The sequence below is a fragment of the Rhincodon typus genome, chromosome 6 (assembly GCF_021869965.1).
Source record: "Rhincodon typus isolate 14 chromosome 6, sRhiTyp1.1, whole genome shotgun sequence".
NCBI lineage: Eukaryota > Metazoa > Chordata > Chondrichthyes > Orectolobiformes > Rhincodontidae > Rhincodon > Rhincodon typus.
Window position 1 is genome coordinate 15,719,338 of NC_063337.1, and position 18,913 is coordinate 15,738,250.

An 18,913-nucleotide genomic window follows, 5' to 3' on the forward strand; every position below is an offset into this window, starting at 1 on the left:
GCCCTGCCTGCAAAAATAGTAGACTCGCCCACTTTAAGGGCATTTAACTGGTCATTGGATAAACATATGGATGATAAAGGAATAGTTTAGGTTAGATGGGCTTCAGATTGGTTTCACAGGTCAGCGCAACATCGAGGGCCGAAGGGCCTGTACTGCGCTGTAATGTTCTATGTTCTATGTTCTATGTTCTTTGTATACTTCTCCTTCATATTTGATCTTCCAAAGTACAGCACCTCACACTTATCTGGATTAAACTCTATCTGCCATTTCTCCTCCCATATCTGCAATTGATCTATACACCATTGTATCCTTTAACAACCTTCTATACTATCCACAACTCCACCGATCTTTGTATCATCTGCAAACTTACTAACCTACCCATCAACATTTCCATCCAAATCATTTATATATATCACAAACAGCAGAGGTCCCAGTACAGATCCCTGCAGAACACCACTAATTACAGACTTCCACCCTGAAAAACACCCTTCCACCACTACTCTGAGCCTTCGATGGGCAAGCTAATCCTGAATCCACATGGCCAAGTAACCATGGATCCCATGCGACTTAATCTTCTGGATGAACCTATCATGAGGGACCTTGTTGAAAGCCTTGCTAAAATCCATGTAGACAAATTACTGCTGTAACCCCATCGATCAACTTTGTTACCTCCTCAAAAAATTCAATCATGTTAGTAAGACTTGACCCGCCATGCACAAAGTCATGCTGACTGTCCCTAATTAGGCCATGCTTTTCCAAATGTGTGTCAATCTTATTTCTAAGAATTGTCTCCAATTGCTTCCCAACCACCAAATGTGAATATAGTTTCCTGGATTATCCCTATTTCCCTTCTTGAACAGAGGAAAAACATTCGCTACATGCCAGTGTTCTGGGACCTCTCCATTGGCTAATGAGGATACAAAGATCTTGGTCAAGGCCCTAGCCATCTCCTCTCTTGCCTTTCAAAAAAACATTACAATGAATCACCAAAGTGTTAAGGCCATTCAGCCCATTGTGTCGCCATACAAATATCATAACTCAATGCTGTGATCTTGCCTGTTTCCCCACACATTGTTTCCATTTAAATAATTATCCAGTGCCCTCTTAAATGTCTGAATTGAACCTCTCTCCACCACATGTCCAGGCAACACATTTAAACCACTTGTTATGTGAAACAGAAAATTCTAACATCATAGTTGCTTCTTTTGCAAGTCACATTAAACCTGTTCTTGATCAATTTACAAGGGAGAACAGTTTCTGTCTATCTACTTGATCCAGCCCTGACATGATTTTGAAAACTTCTATCAGATCACCTTTTAGTCACCAGGACCTTACCATTAAGTGTATAAGTGCTGCCCTGATATGCCTTTCCAAAATGCAGCACCTCACATATATCTAAATTAAACTCCATCTGCCACTTCTTGGCCCATTTGCCCATCTGATCAAGATCCCATTCTGCTCTGAGGTAGCCTTCTTTGCTGTCCACTACACCTCCAATTTTAGTGTCATCTGCAAACTTACTAACCATATCTCCTATTTTCACATCCAAATCATTTATATAAATGCCAAAAAGCAGTGGACCCAGCACCGATTCTGGTTGCACACCGCTGGTTACAGGCCTCCAGTCTGAAAAGCAATCCTCCACAACCACCCTCTGTCTCCTACCTTCAAGCCAGTTCTGTATCCATGTATTCTTCCTGTATTCCATGTGATCTAACCTTGCTAACCAGTCTACCATGAGGAACCTTGTTGAACGCCTTATTGAAGTCCATATAGATCATATCCACTGCTCTGCCCTCATCAATCCTCTTTGTTACTTCTTCAAAAATCTCAATCAGGTTAGTGAGACACATACAAAGCCATGCTGACTGTCCCTAATCAGTTCTTGCCTTTCCAAATACATGTAAATACTGTTCCTCAGGATTCTCTCCAATAATGTGCACACCACCAATGTCAGACTCTCCAGTCTACAGTTCCCTGGCTTTTCCTTACCACTTTTCTTAAATAGTGGCACCATGTTAGCCAATCTCCAGTCTTCCAGCACCTCACCTGTGGCTATTGATGATACAAATATCTCAGCAAGGGACCCAGCAATCTCTTCCTTTGCATTCCACGGAGTTCTAGGGTACACCTGATCAGGTGCTATAGAATTGTCCACCTTTATGCGTTATAAGACGTTCAGCACATCCTCCTCTGTAATACGAACATTTTTCAAGATGTCGCTGTTATTTCCCCATGTTCTCTATCTTCCATATCCTTCTCCACAGTAAACACTGATACAAAATACTCGTTTAGTATCTCCCCCATCTCCTGCGGTTCCACACATAGGCAGCCTTTTTTTCTCTATTCATTCGTGGGATGTGGGCGTCACTGGCTGGCCAGCATTTCTTGCCCATCCCTAGTTGCCGTTGAGAAGGTGGTGGTGAGCTGGCTTATTGAACCACTGCAGTCCACTGTTTTGGGTTGACCCTCAATGCCATGAGGGACGGAATTCCAGGATTTTGAAAGAGAGGCGATATATTTCCAAGTCAGAATGGTGAGTGGCTTGGAGAGGAACTTGGAGGTGGTGCTGTTCCCATAGGTCTGCTGCCCTCGTCCTTCTACATGGAAGTGGTTGTGGGTTTGATAGGTGCTGTCTGAGGATCTTTACGGTAAACTTCTGCGTGCATCTTGCAGATAGTACATACTGCTGTTACTGAGCGTCGGTGGTGGAGGGAGTGGATGCTTGTGGATGTGGTGCCAATCAAGCGGGCTGCTTTGTCCTGGATGGTGTCAAGCTTCTTGAGTGTTGCTGGAGCCACACCCATCCAGGCAAGTTGGGGTATTCCATCACACTCCTGACTTATGCCTTGTAGGTGGTGGACAGGCTTTGAGGGGTCAGGAGGGGAGTTACTCGTCACAGCATTCCCAGCTTCTGGCCTGCTCTTGTAGCCACTGTGTTTATGTGGTGAGTCCAGTTGAGTTTCTGGTCAATGATAATACCCAGGATGTTGATAGTCGGGTATTCAGTGATGGTAACACCATTGAATGTCAAGGGGTGGTAGTTAGATTGTCCTTTATTGGTGGTGGTCATAGACTGGCATTTGTGTGGCATGAATGTCACTTGCCACTTGTCAGCCCAAGCCTGGATATTGTCCAGATCTTGTTGCATTTGAACATGGACTGCTTCAGTATCTGAGGAGTCGCAAATCATGCTGAACATTGTGCAATCATTGGCAAACATCCCCACTTCTGACCTTATGATGGAGGGAGGGTAATTGATGAAGCAGCTGAAGATGGTTGGGCCGAGGACACTACCCTGAGGAACTCCTGCAGAGCTGTCCTGGATCTGAGATGATTGACCCCCAGCAACCATAACCATCTTCCTATGTGTCAGGTATGACTTCAACCACCAGACTGCTTGCCCCTAATACCCATTGATTCCAGTTTTGCTAAGGCTCGTTGATGCCACATTTGGTCAAATGCAGCCTTGATGTCAAGGGCTGTCATTCTCACCTCACCTCTGGAATTCAACTCTTTGTCCACGTTGGAACCAAGGCTGTAATGAGGTCAGGAGCTGAATCGCCCTGGCAGAACCCAAACTGAGCAGGTTACTTCAGAGCAGGTGTTGCTTGATAGCATTGTTGTTGACACCTTCCATCACTTTACTGATGATCGAGAGTAGACTGATGGGGCAGTAATTGGCCGGTTTGGATTTGTCCTGCTTTGTGTGAATAGGACATACTTGGGCAATTTTCTACATTGCTGGGTAGACACCAGTGTTGTCACTGTACTGGAACAGCTTAGCTAGGGGAGCGGCAAGTTCTGGAATTCAAGTCTTCAGTGCTATTGCCAGAATGAAATCAGGGCCCATAGCCTTTGCAGTATCCAGTGTCTCCAACTGTTTCTTGATATAATGTGGAGTGAATCAAATTGGCTGAAGACTGGTATCTGTAATGTTGGAGACCACTGGAGGAGGCTGAGATGGATCATCCACTCGGCACTTCTGGCTGAAGATTGCTGCAAAAGCTTCAGCCTTATCTTTTGCACTGATGTAGTGGGCTCTTCCATCGTTGAGGATGGGGATATTTGTGGAGCCTCCTCCTCCAGTGAGTTGTTTAATTGACCACCACCATTCACGACTGGATGTGGCAGGACTGCAGAGCTTAGATCTGATCCATTGGTTGTGGGATCGCTTAAGTCTGTCTATCACTTGCTGCTTTCACTGTTTGGCGTGCAAGTAGTCCTGTTTGGTGGCTTTACCAGGTTGACACCTTATCTTCAGGCATGCGTGGTGCTGCCCCTGGCATGCCCTCCTGCACTCTTCAGGGTTGATCCCCTGACTTGATGGTAATTGTTGAGTGGGGGATATGCCGGGCCATGAGGTTACAGATTGTGCTGGAGTACAATTCTGCTGCTGTTGATGGCCCACAGAGCCTCATGGATGCCCAGTGTTGAGTTGCTAGATCTGTTTGAAGTCTGTCCCATTTAGCACGGTGATAGTGCCACACAGCACGATGGAAGTTACTCTCAATGTGAAGGTGATGGTCACTCTTACCGATACTGTCGTGTACAGATGCAACTGCAGCTGGCAGATTAGTAAAGATGAGGTCAAGTATGTTTTTCCCTTTTGGTGATTCCCTCGCCATCTGCCACAGACCCAGTCTAGTAGCTATATCCTTTAGAACCCGACCAGCTTGATCAGTAGTACTGCTGCCAAGCAATCTTGGTGGTGGACATTGAAATCCCCCACCCAGAGTACATTTTGTGCCCTTGCCACCCTCTGACCTTCCTCCAAGTGTTGTTCAATATGGAGAAGTACTGATTCATTAGCTGAGGGAGGATGGTACGTGGTAATTAGCAGGAGGTTTCCTTGCTCAATGTTTAACCTGAAGCCATGAAACTTCATAGGGTCCAGAATCAATATTGAGGACTCCCAGAGCAACTCCCTCCTGACTGTATTCCACGGTGCCACCACCTCTATTGGGTCTGTCCTGCCGGTGAAACAGTACATATCCAGGGATGGTGAAGGTGGTGTCTGGGACATTGTCTGTAAGGTATGATTCTGTGAGTATGACTATGTCAGGCTGTTGCTTGACTAGTCTGTGAGACAGCTCTCCCAATTTTGGAACTAGCTCCCAGATGTTAGTGAGGGGGACTTTGCAGGATCGACAGGACTGTTTCTGCCGTTGTCTTTTCTGGTGCCTGGGTCGATGCCAGGTGATCCATCTGGTTTCATTTCTTTGAGTCTTTGTAGCGATTGGTACAACTGAGTGGCTTGCTAGGCCATTTCAGAGGGTAAGAAGGTTAAGAGGTGACTTGATAGAGACATACAAGATCATCAGAGGATTAGATAGGGTGGACAGTGGGAGCCTTTTTCCTCGGATGGTGATGGCTAGCATGAGGGGACATAGCTTTAAATTGAGGGGTGATAGATATAGGACAGATGTCAGAGGTAGGTTCTTTACTCAGAGAGTAGTAAGGGCGTGGAATGCCCTGCCTGCAAAAATAGTACACTCGCCCACTTTAAGGGCATTTAAATGGTCATTGGATAAACATATGGATGATAATGGAATAGTTTAGGTTAGATGGGCTTCAGATTGGTTTTCACAGGTCGGCGCAACATCGAGGGCCGAAGGGCCTGTACTGCGCTGTAATGTTCTATGTTCTATGTTCTATGTAATTGCGAGTCAACCACATTGCTCTGATTCTGGAGTCAAATGTTACAATTGAGGATGGCAGTTTCCTTCCCTAAAGTGCATTAGTGAACTAGATGGATTTTTCCTGACAATCGGCAATGGATTCACAGTCATTATTAGATCCTTAGTTCCAGACCATTTTTTATTGAATTCAAATTCCATCTGCCCTGCTGGGACTCGAACCCAGGTTCCTCAGGGCATTAGCTGGATTAATAGTGTCGTGATAATACCACTCAGCCATCACCTACCCAATCGATCTTTAAGGGGCCCTATTCCCTCACTAGTTACCCTTTTTTCCTTAATGTATTTGTAGAATCCCTTTGGATTCTCCTTAACTTTATTTGCTAAAGCTATTTCATGTCCCTGTTTTGCCCTCCTGATTTCCTTCTTAAATATACTCCTACTGCCTTTATTCTCTTCCAGAGATTCATTCGATCTCTGCTGTCTATACCTGACATATGCTTTCTTCTTATTTTTGACCAATATTCATCACTACCTTTAAAAATGAAATAATACGTGTAAAAACATAAAATGTCAACTTATCCTTTGGATCTGAAACTAGCTTCGTTGACATTGGTCACATTATATGTACACAACAATTTTTATTTCCGTTACTACTCTGGGGAAATGTTTCATTTCTGCAGTGGATCTAATTACTTTTGTCTCCAGGCAGCTTTCTTATCTCCTGCTATTCATCCAGATTTATTGTATTCCTGGTTCCCAAAATACGATAGGCATTTGGGTACTTGTGTCCATACAAGTGTGGCTTACTTGTTGAACAAGTCCTCATCTAGAGGTGTCCCATATTGCACTAAATTTTCACATTTCTTGTCATTAATTATTTTCCTGTCCTTAATTTCCTTTCAGACTGGGCTTTCCGATGATGCTTGTTTCCACAACTATTGGGATGTGCTACCTCCTCGTTGTTCATGTTGTACTGGGATGGAACTTGTGAACTGACTTCAAAAGAACAAAGGGAACACTGTCCTTGGAGGATGATACTTATTTTCAACAGCTTATGAATCAAGCGACACTGAGCAACACTGCAAAATGAACCAACAGTTCAATTCACAGATTTAAGCTATTGACGGGTATTTTTGAGACCATTTTCCAACTCTGCCCTGCAACCTTGTCTATAAACTGTAGCAAACGAGAGTGTGAAGTGTAACATAAAACCAACAACAAGGGAATAATCTTCATGGCAAAACATCAAGTACTGCTAACATTGCTTAAGCAGGGGCAAACTTAAATGTCATTAAAAATTACAAATTGTAATTTGTTCAAAATCTTCAAATGCTACTAGTTCTTTCTCTTCACAGTGAACAACTACCCTGAGTGTTTCTGATATTTAGTTACCACTAAAAGGCAGCAACTGAAGTTTATATCGATATGACAAACATATACAGGTTATAACAAAATAATGTGTTTTCAAATATTAAATAAAACCTGTTCTAGCAAACAAAGTCGTAAACAAATTGTCAACAATCTGTTTTTGTACAGACCTATGTTAGCTTAGGGACACTGGATTGCTCATTGAATGTAAATGGAAGGCAAGTGTGAAAATGCTTTGGGACTCTGCTGTGTTTCTTCGGCAGGACAGTAAACTGGTGTTGTCCACCATCCTGCTCCCCCATGGAGAAAAGGACAGATATAGAGGAGGAGGAGGTGAGAGAGAGAGGGAGAGAGAGGAGAGTGAAAGAGAGAGCGAGACAGAGAATGAGAGAGAGAGCAAGAGAGAGTGTGGAGAGTGAGAGAAAGAGGGTGTGTGCGTGTGTGAGAGAGAGAGAGAGAGAGAGAGAGAAAGAGAGAGAGAGAGAAAAAGGCAGCATGGTGAGTCACAGGTTAGCACTGCTGCCTCACAGCGCCAGGGACCCAGGTTCGATTCCACCCTTGGAGTTTGTGTGGAGTTTGCACATTCTCCCCGTGTCTGCTTGGGTTTCTGCTGGGTGTTCCGGTTTCCTCCCAACAGTCCGAAGATGTGCAGGTTAAGTAGATTGGCCATGGGAAATGCAGGGCTACAGGAAAGGGGGATGATCTTTGGAGGAGTGGTGTGGACTTGTTGGGCCAATTAGCCTATTTCCACACTGTAGGGATTCTGTGATTCTAAAACAAAAGAAAGAAATAGGAAATCATAACAGGGAATAAAATGACATAAGTACAAAGAGATGGTCTAAATCCATATGTTCAAATGAGACTTTGCAGAGAAGACTAGATCAAGGGGAAACCTCTTTAAAGGGAAGAGAGAGTTTGAGATGAGCCTAATTTTGATCAGCAGCACGACAATACCAATGTTTTAATTTTGCTAAAGCATCCAGCACTTTCAGCTGGTTACTATGACAGCAGGCCTTACAGTTTGCAAGCATGAATTCACTGACACTATTTATAAATAAGGGTTTTCAATTAAGCTACTGTACTAGGAGCACATACTGACAGTTAGAGGTTGAGAGAGCAGAACAATAGCACTTTAGAATATGCTGTCAATTTGAAATAAAGTCTCCTAGTATGATATAATGCATCTTCTGACTCGGTCTGTGGAATAGACATTTCACCACTATTCAATCCTGGCTGTCCTTGGCAGGTCACAAGTCTCTTTCCCAGCCACCCAGACACACAGCAAGGGACTGCTACATTTTACAGAGTATATGATCTTTGCTGCTTATAGTTATATAACTAATATTTTGTTTCCATTCAAGTGCTGATTTGATTTTTTAATTTGTTGTGCTTCTTTGGGAATCCAATTCATACATAAAACCATAAGAAGTAGGAGCAAAAGTAGGCTATTCAGCCCATCGAGACTGACCCTCCATTCATGGCTGATCTGATAATCCCCAGTTCCACTTTCTTGCCCTTTCCCTTGATCTCCTTACCAATTAAAAATCTGTCTATCTCAGCCTTGAATAGACATTTTGACCCAACCTCAACATGCCTCTGCAGTAAAGAATTCCACAGATTCACCATCCTTTGAGAGAAGAAATTCTTCCAGATCTCTGTCCTAATTGGGTGATACATTATTCTGAGATGCTGCCTTCTGGTCCTAGCTTCTCCCACAGGGAACATACCTTTCTGCATCTACCCTCTCAATCAATTACTAGGATGTTACCTAGATTGCAGTATTGAAAAAGGGCTAGATAAGTTCAGATTGTTTTCTATAGAGCAGAGAAGGCTGAGAAAGGGACCTGATTGAGGTTTAAAGCATTATAAGGGGCATAGACAGGGTGAACAGAAAACAGTTGTTCCCTAGACCCACACCCCTACACTATCCCTTGTATTTCCCATGGCTAATACACCTAGCCTACATATCCCTGGACACTATAGGCAGTTTAGTATGGCCAACCCAAGTAAACTGCATATCTTTGGACTGTGGGAGGAAACCAGAGCAGCTGGAGGAAACCCACACAGCCACAAGGAGAATGTGTAGACATTCATGGAAGGATGGAATCAAACCTGGTCCCCTGCAACTGTGAGGCAGCAGTACCAACCACTGAACCACATCAAATTCCATCTGGAAATCTAAATACATTACATCCTCTGCTTTCCCTTTGTCCATTCTGCTTGTTACCTCCTCAAAATATTCTAATTAATTTGTCAGTCACAATTTCACCTTCATGAAGCTATGTTTACTCTGCTTGATCATATATATTTCAAAATGCTCTTCCATTACTACCGTATGATAGATTCTAATATTTTCCCAATAACAGTTTTTAAGCTAAGTGTCTTATAGTCATATGATTTCTTTTGTCTCTTTCCCTTTTTAAATGGAGATGTTACATTAGCAATTTTCCAGTCCTCTGGAATTTTTCCAGAATCTAAGGATTCTTGGAATAGTACAACCACCAACATTGTAGGTACTTCCTTTAATATCCTAGGATGTATCCTCTGGTTCAGGGGACTTATTGGTTTTTAGCCTCATTAGTTTCCTGAATACCTTTACACTAGTGAAGTTACTGTAATTTCCCATTTTGCCCCTTGACTGTTGAGTGTTTGTGGAATTCTAGTTGTGCCTTCTAGTGTGAAGATTGATGCAAAATATTTATTCAACTCCTGTGCAATTTCCTAGTTCCCCTTATTATTTCCTCAACTTTGTTCTCTCAAGGGCCTAAGTGAACTTTGACCTCCTTTTAGAAACTCCTGCTGTCTGTTTTGACATTACTTGCAAGTTTGTCCTCAAAGTTTATCTTCTACCTTTTTATTGATTTTTAAAACTTTCCAAGTTCTCTGGAATAACCACGATCTTGGCACATTGTATGTTTCTTTTCTTTCAATTTTGTGTCATCCTTACATTTATGTGAACAAGCATCTGTTAATTTCTGGTCCCATTTGAAGAATGTTCATTTTAAATAACAATCCTTCAGATTAGTCCAAACCATACATATATTTTCATCAACTTTGCTTCCTAATGCTGTTTTATATTGATTCACAACCTCTTATGACATTTGGTCATAGGCCCTAAAAAAATCATGCTTATTGCTCCTTCTTTCAATGCATTTCAACACCCTTTCAATCATTCTGCTTGTGGGAGCTTGTTGTGTTCAAATTGGCTATCATGTTTTCTGTCTTACAAGAGTGGCTACATTTAAAGGTAAGAGTCGTGATTTACCTGTGAAGTACTTTGCATTATCCTGGAGGTTCTGAAAGGTTGCTTGTAATTGCAGGTTTGTCATTCTTGTTGCAGGCAGGGTGTCCAATAGCACACATAGTATCACAATGATCTCTCCGAAGCTAAGGGAATTAAACATAACAGCAGGAATAGACCATATGACCCCACCATTTGACAATTGGGACTGCTGCAATTGACTCAGATGCTTTGACTCACCAAAGTACAGTACATGTACCAACAAACAGGAGTTACTGAACAGTGAGCTCTAAAATCAGTGGCTGTAGCTTTACTTCATAATTCTCTCTGGTTAATTGCATCCCTGCTATCGATCAATGAATTTACTTCTCATTAGGAGTCAAACCGAGAACCTCCTTAGTCAATGTGGCACATTGCCCATTAAGTCAGGGTCTCTGTTTCATACATAGACCAAACATCATGATCTGCAGCCTCTAGTTAAATACTAAAATGTGATAAATGAGAAGAAATGATTAAATCATTGATCCTACCTTCCATCTTCACTGCTTTGCTAGCACAGCAATCATTCCTACTTGGTATTTGCACAGAGCTTGCATCGACTGGCTGGGCTGAATGTTCTCGTCCTGTGTAGTACCCATGCTATGACGCTGTACTCTGAATGAACAAAACATTGCTCACAATTTTTCATCCATTATGCAATTGAACAATTTTGTATTGAGGGTTTCCACCCCAACAAGCTGTTAAGAAAAGCAGATCTGCCCTGGAGAGTTCAAATGGAGATTTGCACTTACAAATCATGGGTTGCTGGAAATGAGAAATGTTTGAAAATCACAGATCCTACCAAGCCTTGCCAGGTTCACCTAGGAAATGGAAAAGAGAATGGATAATTCATCCTGGCCTCCTCCTGAGGTCCCCAGCACCACAGATACCATTCTTCAATTAATTAAATTCTCTCAACATGATATAAAGGGCTCTGACAACATGCTGGTTGGGGTACGGAACACTGTGCTTCAGAATGAACATTGTCCCTAACTGGTCTGTTTCTGTCCAGCTGGGACACTGTTGGCAAATGCAATACAATGTGGGGAAGTGTGAGGTTATGCACTTTGGTAGGTAGAGGAGAGGCATGGGTTTTCTTTTCCTTTATTCATTCACAGGATAAGGGCATCGCTGGCTGGGCAGCATTTATTGCCCAACTCTAATTGCCCAGAAGGCAGTTAAGAGTCAACCGCATTGCTGTGGGTCTGGAGTCACATGTAGGCCAGACCAGGTAAGGATGGCAGTTTCCGTCCCTAACGGGCATTACTGAACCAGGTGGGTTTTTCCTGCCAACTGGCAATGGATTCGTGGTCATTGTTAGACTCTTAATTCCAAATATTTAATGAATTCAGATTCTACCAGCTGCTGTGGCAGGATTTGAACCCAGATCCCTTGAATGTTATCTGGGTCTCTGGATTAACAGTCCAGCAATAATACCACTTGGCCATTGCCTCCCCACAATATTTTCCAATTGGGGAAAGGCTTTGAAGATCTGTAGCACAAAGGGAGTTGGGAGTTGAGGATACACTTACATGCAGGTTCAGTTGGCAGTTTGGAATGCAAATGCAAAGTTGGCATTCATTTTGAGAGGGCTGGAATACAAGAGCAGCGATGTACTGCTGTGGCTGTATAAGGCTCTGGTCAGACTGCATTTGGAAAATTTGTGAGGTGTTTTGGGCTCCATATGTAAGGAAGGATGAGTTGGCGTTGGAGGGGGTCCAAAGGAGGTTTACTAGGAAGACCCTGGGGATGAAAGCGTTGTCATATCAGGAGTGGTTGAGGACTCTGGGTCTGTACACGATAGAATTTAGGAGATGAGGGGAGATCTGATTGAATGTACAGAATACTTACTGGCCTGGAAAGAGTTGATGTGGAGAAGATGTTTCCAGTAGTAGGAGAGACTATAACCCAAGGGCAGAGCCTCAGAGACAAGGAATGACCCTTTGGAACTGAGATGAGGAGGAATTACTTCATGATTACTTCAGAAGGTGGTGAATCTATGGAACTCATTGCCACAGAGGACTGTGGAGGTCAGGTCATTAGAGTATATTAAAGACAGAGAAAGATAGATTCTTGATTAGCAAGGGAATCAAAGGATGTGGGCAGAAGGCAGGACAATGGTGTTGAGAAACATATCAGCCATGATCAAATGGTGAAGCAGACTTAATGGGCTGAAGGGCCTAATTTTACTTCTATATCTTATGGCCTTATGTTCAACTTGATAATGAGGAAAATTGTCCGGCTATAACCTGTCCACAAATACCACAACTCAAATCTGTCCAATTACCATTCCATGAGTCTGCTCTCAGTCCAAAGATTTCTAAACAAAAATTCTTTAACTCAAAGAGATAGTAGGAACTACCGATGCTGGAGAATCTCAGATAACAAGGTGTAGAGCTGGATGAACACAGCAGGCCAAGCAGCATCAGAGGAGCAGGGAAGTTGACGTTTTGGGTCTGGACCCTTCTTCAGAAATGGGGAAGGGGAAAGGGACTCTGAAATAAATAGAGAGATGGGGGGGAGGCGATGACGGAAGGTGGATAAAGGAGCAGATAGGTGGAGAGAAGACGGACAGGTCAAGGAGGCAGGGATGGAGCCAATAAATGTGAGTGTAGGCAGGGAGTTGGGATGGGGGTTGGTCAATTGAGGGAAGACAGACAGGTCAAGTAGGCGGGGATGAGGCTGGTAGGTAGGAAGTGGGGGTGGGGGTTGGTTTCATCCTCTGCCACTTCCGCCACTTGCAATCTGACCCCACTACCAAGGACATTTTTCCCTCCCCACCCTTATCTGCCTTCCAGAGGGACCGCTCTCTCCGTAACTCCTTCGTCCACTTCACACTCCCTACTAGTCCCACCACCCCTGGCATTTTTCCCTGCAACCCCAGAAGTGCTACACCTCCCCACTCACCTCCATCCCAGGCCCCAAGAAAACCTTCCACATTAAACAGCTGTTTTCCTGCACATCTGCTAATGTGGTATACTGTATCCGCTGTTCCTGATGTAGCCTCCTCTACATCGGGGAAACCAAGCGGAGGCTTGGAGACCGCTTTGTGGAACACCTACGCTCGGTTTGTGACAAACGACTGCACCTCCCAGTCGCGAACCATTTCAACGCCCCCTCCCACTCCTTGGACGACATGTCCATCCTGGGGCTCCTCCAGTGCCAGAACGATGCCACCCGAAGGCTGCAGGAACAGCACCTCATATTTTGCTTGGGAACCCTGCAGCCCAATGGTCTCAATGTGGACTTGACAAGCTTCAAAATCTCCCCACCCCTGACCTCACCCCAAAACCAGCCCAGTTCGTCCTCGCCTCCTTGACTTGTCCGTCTTTTCTCCCACCTATCCGCTCCTCCCACCTCACTGACCAACCCCCACCCCCACTTCCTACCTACCAGCCTCATCCCCGCCTCCTTGACCTGTTCGTCTTCCCTCAACTGACCAACCCCCATCCCAACTCTCTACCTACACTCACCTTTACTGGCTCCATCCCCGCCTCCTTGACCTGTCCTTCTTCTCTCCACCTATCTGCTCCTTTATTCACCTTCCATCATCACCTCTCCCTCCTCTCTACTTATTTCAGAGTCCGCTTCCCCTCCCCCATTTCTGAAGAAGGGTCCAGACCCGACACACCAGCTTCCCTGCTTGTCTGATGCTGCCTGGCCCACTGTGTTCATGCAGCTCTACACCTTGTTATCTCTTCTTTAACTCAAATATCTTCTGCTATTTCATTAGTGACATCTCCTTCATCTTAAGAGCAGAAGTGGGAATGTTTGCTGCCGATTGCACACATTCACAATTTGTCAGATACTGAAGGAGTCCACTTCCAGCAAGACCTAGACAATATTCAGGCGTGGGCTGATAAGTGGTAAATAATATTAATACTACACAAGTGCCAAGCAATAAATATCTCCACTAAGGGAGAAACTAAGTCCCCTTGACTTTCAATGGCATTACCATCACTGCATCTCCCCACAATTAATGTTTGCCATTCATCAGAAACGTCTGTGCCTGAAGTTGACTGTTACCATGGTTGAGGAAAAGAAAGAGTAGGTTGCCAAAGTGGGTGCTAAGAAAGAAATGAAAAAGGCACCAATGAAAAGCGGCAAGAAAAGGAGAAACTCCAGGAAAGAAAGTCATAGCATCCACCTCTACGAAGTGATGAAGCAGATTCACCCCGAAACTGGCATCTCCTCCAAGGCCATGAGCGTCAGGAACTCTATCATGTATGATATTTTCCAGGGAGGCTTTCTACTTGGTCCATTACAACAAGCGCAGCATCTTCAGTTCCTGGGAGATATGCTGCCAAGCACATTGAGTCAGAGGGGATAAAGGCAGTGACCAAGTCCCCCAGCTCCAAGTGAAACACACATTGTACTGAGAAAGAAATGATCAGAAACTAAACTGCACCTGCCATAAATATTTTGTGGTTACAGCTTAGAGGCTGGGAATTATGTGATTAGTATCAGTCGCCTTATTCCTCAAAGCCCTGTCCACTGCCTAGAAGTCACAAGCCAAGAATATTCCCAACATGCCTAAATGAGTACAGCTCCAAGAAGCTTGACTCCAACGAAGGCTAAGCAGCTCACTTGATTATCATTTCATCCGCCACTTTGAACATTCCTTTCCTCCACAGCATCCTGGATGCACAGCGGCATCTATAATGTTCAACAACAATCAGCGAATGAATCTTCAAAACCAGCTACGAAGCCTTTGACTTCCACAACCGAGAAGGACAAAGACAGCTGACATATGGCAATGGCAACACTTCCACATTCCCCCTCCAAGGTACACACCATCCTGTCTTGGAACTAGAGTCCTTCACTGCCTCTGGCTCATAGACCACGATCATCCTCCCTGGGAGCATGTGGATGTACCTTCACCACAATGACTGCAGCAACTGAAGAAAGTAGCTCAACCAGATCGAAAGTTATTTGTATTGACATTCCAGATTTATTATGAGAACAGCATCGGTATCTGTATGGCCTCAATATAGGTTATCCAATTCAGGTCACATACTAACATTCCATCATGATCGAGCTAGAAAATGTGTTAATATGTTTTCAGAAGATTCATTATTACAGCCTGCTACAAGTAGAATGTACAACGTAAGAAATAATGCTTTTCCAGCTGGTCCGAGAAAAATCAAAATCAGGGACTATATCTGCTTAATTTATGCCTATCTTTTAGATTAAACCAACTTCTTTGCTCATTGATGAAAGTATGATTGCAGTTAAATTTAGTCAGTGGATATATCCTCCAGTCTCCACACCTTTGAAGACAGCACATGTGACTGAAGATGCACATTGGGACTGGACAGACGTTCTGAAGCACTGGCCTATGTGGGAAATCCAGGAAGTTTCAACTTCCAACGAGAAATTTCCCTGCTCCCAGAGTCATTCAGTAAATTTCCCAGTCTCTGAGCTAGAGTTGGTGGGTGGTTACCCAGCCAGCGTTGGTCAGACTAAACCCGTCATCTACCTAGTGCTACTAGGATGACAGAAAACACAATTATTTTTACTGTTACAATATTTTGTTCAAAAACAGAACTGGAGGACAATGTAGAATTACAACTTCTGGACTTAGAGTCATAGAATCATACAACTCAAAAGAGGCCCTTCTGTCCATCAGTCTGCCCTGACCTTCTGCACTAATCTCTCTGTCCAGCACTTAGCTTTGAATGTTATTGACATTTAGTGTGTTCATCGACATATTTTTTAAACATTGTGAGGTTTCCTGCCTCAACTACCCTTACAGGCTGTGTATTCCAGATTCCCACCTCCCACTGGGTGAAAAAATCTTTCCTTAAATTGACCCTAAACTTTTTTAGGTTTACCATTCACCTTAAAATTATGCCCCTCGTTATTGACCTTTCAATTAAGGAGATCCTTTGACTGCCTCCCAAACATCACCTAGACATTGGTTTGGCCACTTTTGGAATACTGCGTGTAATTCTGGTCCCCCTGCCATAGGAAGGATGTTACCAGGATTGTAGGGTTTGAGCCACAGGGAGAGGCTGAATAGGCTGGGACTATTTTCCCCAGAGCGTCAAAGGCTGTGGGGTGACCTTATAGCAGTTTATAAAATCATGAGGGGCATGGATAGGATGAATAGCCAAAGTCTTTTCCCTGGGTAGGGAAGTCCAAAACTAGAGGGCATGGGTTTAAGATGAGAGGGGAAAGGTTTAAAAGGGACCTAAGGGGCAATATTTTCACACAGATGGTGGTGCGTGTATGGAATGAACTGCCTGAGGAAGTTGTAGAGGCTGGTACAATTATGATATTTAAAAAGCATCTGGATGAGTATATGAAGAGGAAGGATTTAGAGGGATATGGGCTAAATGCTGGTAAATGGGATGAGATTATTTTTGGATATCTGGTCAGCATGGACGAGTTGGACTGAAGGGTCTGTTTCCATGCTGGACAGCTCAATGACTCTACGACTCTGCTCCGTCACACTCACTACTCATCCCAAACTGACTAGCCCTTTATTCCGACCTGTCTATCCCCTTGACCCAACTAGCCACTCATCCAACTATTCCTTAACCATTTATCCGCCAACACCCTCTTACCCACCCCTAGACCCACCCAATTGGTCATCTCCCACCCAAGTCCCCAACACACCCCGTTCCTTACCCACTTACTCAGCTCATGTGCTCCTCTATCCATTCACTCATTCACCACGTTCAAAGTGGACATTTAAATTTACCACGCTGTGTCTTGTCTTCAGACTCTACTCCACTCAGATGAAGGTTCCCGATGGGTACTATGCTGCCACTACTCTGTGAAAAACGGGCTCAGAAGATGGCAGTGGGAATGCACTTCAGAGTTGGGTTGGGATAGTTTACAAGCACAGCAGCGATCTGACAAAGATCGCTTGAATAATCTAGGCCATCGTGTATTTTTGGTGCTAATTAGGATGACAGATGCCACAACATTTTTTTTTGCTGTTACAATATTTGTTTAAAAATTATAATCAAAGGACAAAAGAGAATTAACAGCTTGTGGGAAAAAAATGTTAGGTTTACGTGCAATTTTTCAGTGAATTTGAGTAGGCAAGCTAGCTTTGCTGGCATATGATGGATACAGGTCAGTGCAGCTGTCTTCAAAAACCTGACTGGCGAAACAATATCCTCTTAGAGAAGGAAAGCCATCCAACATGTTAGGCTTATATGTCACTCTAATCCCACATCGATGTGGCTCTTTAGCACCCCCCTCATGCCATTCAAGGGGATGTAATAGACAATGCCAACTCAGAACAACATCAAGCTGACAATGTGTAACAAAGCATTTGACACTTACTTAGGACCATAGGAACAGGAGATGACCGTTCAGACCATTAAACCTGCCCTCCCATTCAATACGGTCATGGCTGATTGAACACTTCAATGCCATTTTACTTACCTCATCCCCGTAAACCTGTATGCCATTGCTAATCAGAAAACTATCAATCTCTACCCTAAATATACTCAAAGAGTGAGTTTCCATAGCCCTCTGTGATGGAGAATTCCAAAGGTTTACAATCCTCTGAGTGAAAAAATAAATTCTCCTCATTTTGGATTTAAGTGTTCATCTAACCTATAGGCTCAAAACAAGTGAAAATACGTAAAGACACTGAAACTATAATTGATTTGATCTCGCAGGTTAAGTCCAGTGTTCCTTCACTGGATGAATAAAGTCTATGGTCTGAATGTTTGCTCTGGGGGCAGGATACAGGACGTGGAATTGAACTGAGGTTCTGAACCCACCTCTTGGAGAAATCAGTAACTGGTTGTAAATTGGATCAGGGCCAAAATCAGTGTGGAGACAGGTCCCTGCCAGGTTAAAGGTGAGACCTCTAAGCTGGAGAGCTGAGACCAGAGGTCAGCTGCTGAGAAAGGTATCTAAGAGGGCGCTTCAGTAGAAAGACACTATCTCTGCTACTTTTTTTAATTAAAAATAAAACAAAATTCAGCCAAGCCCCACCACTCTGGTGATTGTTGTGGTGGTGGTCTTTTTCTACGAAGGGATGTGGATTTTTGGTGAGGGTATTAGGGGAGGAATCTCCAATATAGCTATGGAAACCATGCAGGCCTTCCAGGAGTGCTGACCTCCCCACTATCCACCAGCTTCCCAACTCCAGGCAGGCAAAATGTTGCTCGGCGATACTGAACACAGACTGGAAGATCCCAGTCAGTCTCCCTTACTTAGTGTTAACAATGTTAAAATAGCCAACACTGGAAACAGGGTTGGGATACTCATATGCCAGTCCTTGTTGGTATCCTTGCATCCTCATTGCCTCCATCTGTGCCCATTCTTTCTCTAATCGACATCTTGGAAATATGATCACCATAGATAGAAGCTGTGAAAAAAGCTGGAAACAATAACAAAATTTTAGAAGCCAGTTCACCAGAGAATGGATAATAATTGGATCTGGTATAACCCATATAATTTATGGCCCTTTGGATGAGAAAGGTACATCCCAAACAGCACATGCATTGTTATTGTGGCCATAGTCTCCTAGCATTGAGGATTTCTGAAGTTCATTGTGGAATTCAATGGGTTAAACAAATACATCTCAAATTCTGTGTTCTGTGAGGAAACATTATCCAATATAATCAAGGTCTGTTCTTCCCATTGGGTTTCT

General features: G+C 43.7%; 1 protein-coding gene across 1 annotated transcript in view; it reads left to right on the forward strand.

Moving 5' to 3' along the window:
* The window catches only part of oca2 (oculocutaneous albinism II), a 403,227-nt gene extending 396,594 nt beyond the window's left edge, over positions 1–6,633 (forward strand). The window contains exon 26 of the mRNA XM_048598233.1: positions 6,546–6,633. Coding sequence (XP_048454190.1) covers positions 6,546–6,633 — 88 coding nt within the window. The remainder of the gene's footprint in view (positions 1–6,545) is intronic.
* The last annotated feature ends 12,280 nt before the right edge of the window (positions 6,634–18,913 follow it).